This window comes from Limulus polyphemus, unplaced genomic scaffold (genome assembly GCF_000517525.1).
Source record: "Limulus polyphemus unplaced genomic scaffold, Limulus_polyphemus-2.1.2 Scaffold5791, whole genome shotgun sequence".
Taxonomy (NCBI): Eukaryota; Metazoa; Arthropoda; class Merostomata; order Xiphosura; family Limulidae; genus Limulus; species Limulus polyphemus.
The window spans coordinates 59,805-61,580 of record NW_013671401.1 but is presented as its reverse complement, the minus strand read 5'-3'; the positions used below and the strand labels follow the sequence as shown (position 1 = coordinate 61,580).

Below are 1,776 nucleotides of genomic sequence, written 5' to 3'. Positions count from 1 at the left end.
TGAACCAAGTAGGATACTGAACTAAACTGTACTGTACGTTACAGCTCACATTTCATTACAAGAACATGAACCAAGTAGGATACTGAACTAAACTGTACTGTACGTTACAGCTCACATTTCACTATAAGATCTTGAATGAACCAAGTAGGATACTGAACTAAACTGTACTGTACGTTACAGCTCACATTTCATTACAAGAACCTTGAACCAAGTAGGATACTGAACTAAACAGTATCCTACTTGGTTCAAGTTCTTGTAATGAAATGTGAGCTGTAACGTACAGTACAGAACTAAACTGTACTGTACGTTACAGCTCACATTTCATTACAAGAACTTGAACCAAGTAGGATATTGAGCTAAACTGTAGAATGAAAGATTTTACTTCGGTTTCATTAATATAAAAAATTATAAGTGGAAAAGAGAATATTGTAAAATGTGACGTTGCACATATGTGCAACTCTGTATTGAAAAATTTCTGGCTAGTTCTTCGAATGAAATCAATTAATTGAAATATTTGAAGCGATTTTTTTTGCAAGAAATCACACATTTATTATGTTTATAATACATGTACATGGTTTGTTTACAAATGTATTTATAGTACAAGGCATATAATACAAATGTTATACTCAAAGTTTAAGTAAAAGTGAACCATGTTATCTTTAGTTGAAAAACAACCTCGGTTTCTTAGTTTTACAGCAAAAGGTTAATCCTTTAAAGAAGTCAAATGAAGAAGATTACCAAGTTTCGAAGTAATGAGTTTTTGAATGTGGTTCATCAAGACTTTATATTGTAAGCTCTGAGATGGCGAGTTTTTTATAGTTGTTCGTCAAGATACGACTTCTTTGTCCTGTAAACTTGAAAGTGGTGAGATTCCTAGCATTGTTCTTCATGTTCTGAGCTGAAACTCATATTATCACTAGTTAAGTTACTAATATTGCAACGCAAATATAAAGAGTTAGCTTGAAATAGGCTGACACCTAAAGGATGTCCAGGATAACATGATGAATATTGTAGCTTACCTTATAATATTATGTATAGTAAGTCTGAAACATGAGCCACCTAAACATTTGGCATAGTGCCGACTATATGGCTTGGAGAACCTAGGACAAACCTTTGTTTGTGTGCTCCGATATTTCAGAAGGCGTATTCGTGAATTCCTTTAGGTACAGCTCATGGGTGGAGTCCGTGTAAAAAGTGTATTTTGACGTAAGAATCAACTTGTTTGGTTCCTCTGCAAGGTCATCTTTCTTAATAACCCTCGTTGACAAAGTTAGAAAGGACATTTATCGTTTACTCCTGAGAAATGACCATGAACAAGAGAGTATAAAAGCCAGAAGAGTTTCCAGAGTGTGTATCGAGGTTCTGTTGTTGGTACAGATTTCCTTATTAAGGTAGCTGTTGATTCTACATTCAATCACCACAAAGATGATGCGATTGGTAAGTGTTGTCAAAACTCTTTGATCCTAGCAACCATTACCGTTATGGATATCACAATGTGTACGTTTTAAACGTGTCGCATTGTGTTCAAATGTTGAATTCAATTTTTCAGTTGTTTATGATAAAATTAAATATCACCTGTCAAACTTATTTTTAAAACAAAGTTTTGACTCTCCTCTTAAATATAAACGACAATAGTTACTTTAAATTCCCTCGTTCTTCTAATACGTATACATATAAAGACGATCTAATTTACTTTTGAAGTTAAAGATTAGTCACTATAGATTAGTTCTAGCTATAGATAAAATTAATGAAGAACAACGTAACAAACTGTGTTTC

General features: G+C 33.2%; 1 protein-coding gene across 1 annotated transcript in view; it reads left to right on the top strand.

Annotated features, from left to right (window-relative positions):
* The first annotated feature begins 1,271 nt into the window (after positions 1-1,271).
* The window catches only part of LOC106472985 (cuticle protein 13), a 4,410-nt gene continuing 3,905 nt past the window's right edge, over positions 1,272-1,776 (top strand). Inside the window, exon 1 of the mRNA XM_013933659.2 lies at positions 1,272-1,437. Within this exon, the coding sequence (XP_013789113.1) occupies positions 1,426-1,437 (12 nt within the window). The 5' untranslated portion in view covers positions 1,272-1,425. The remainder of the gene's footprint in view (positions 1,438-1,776) is intronic.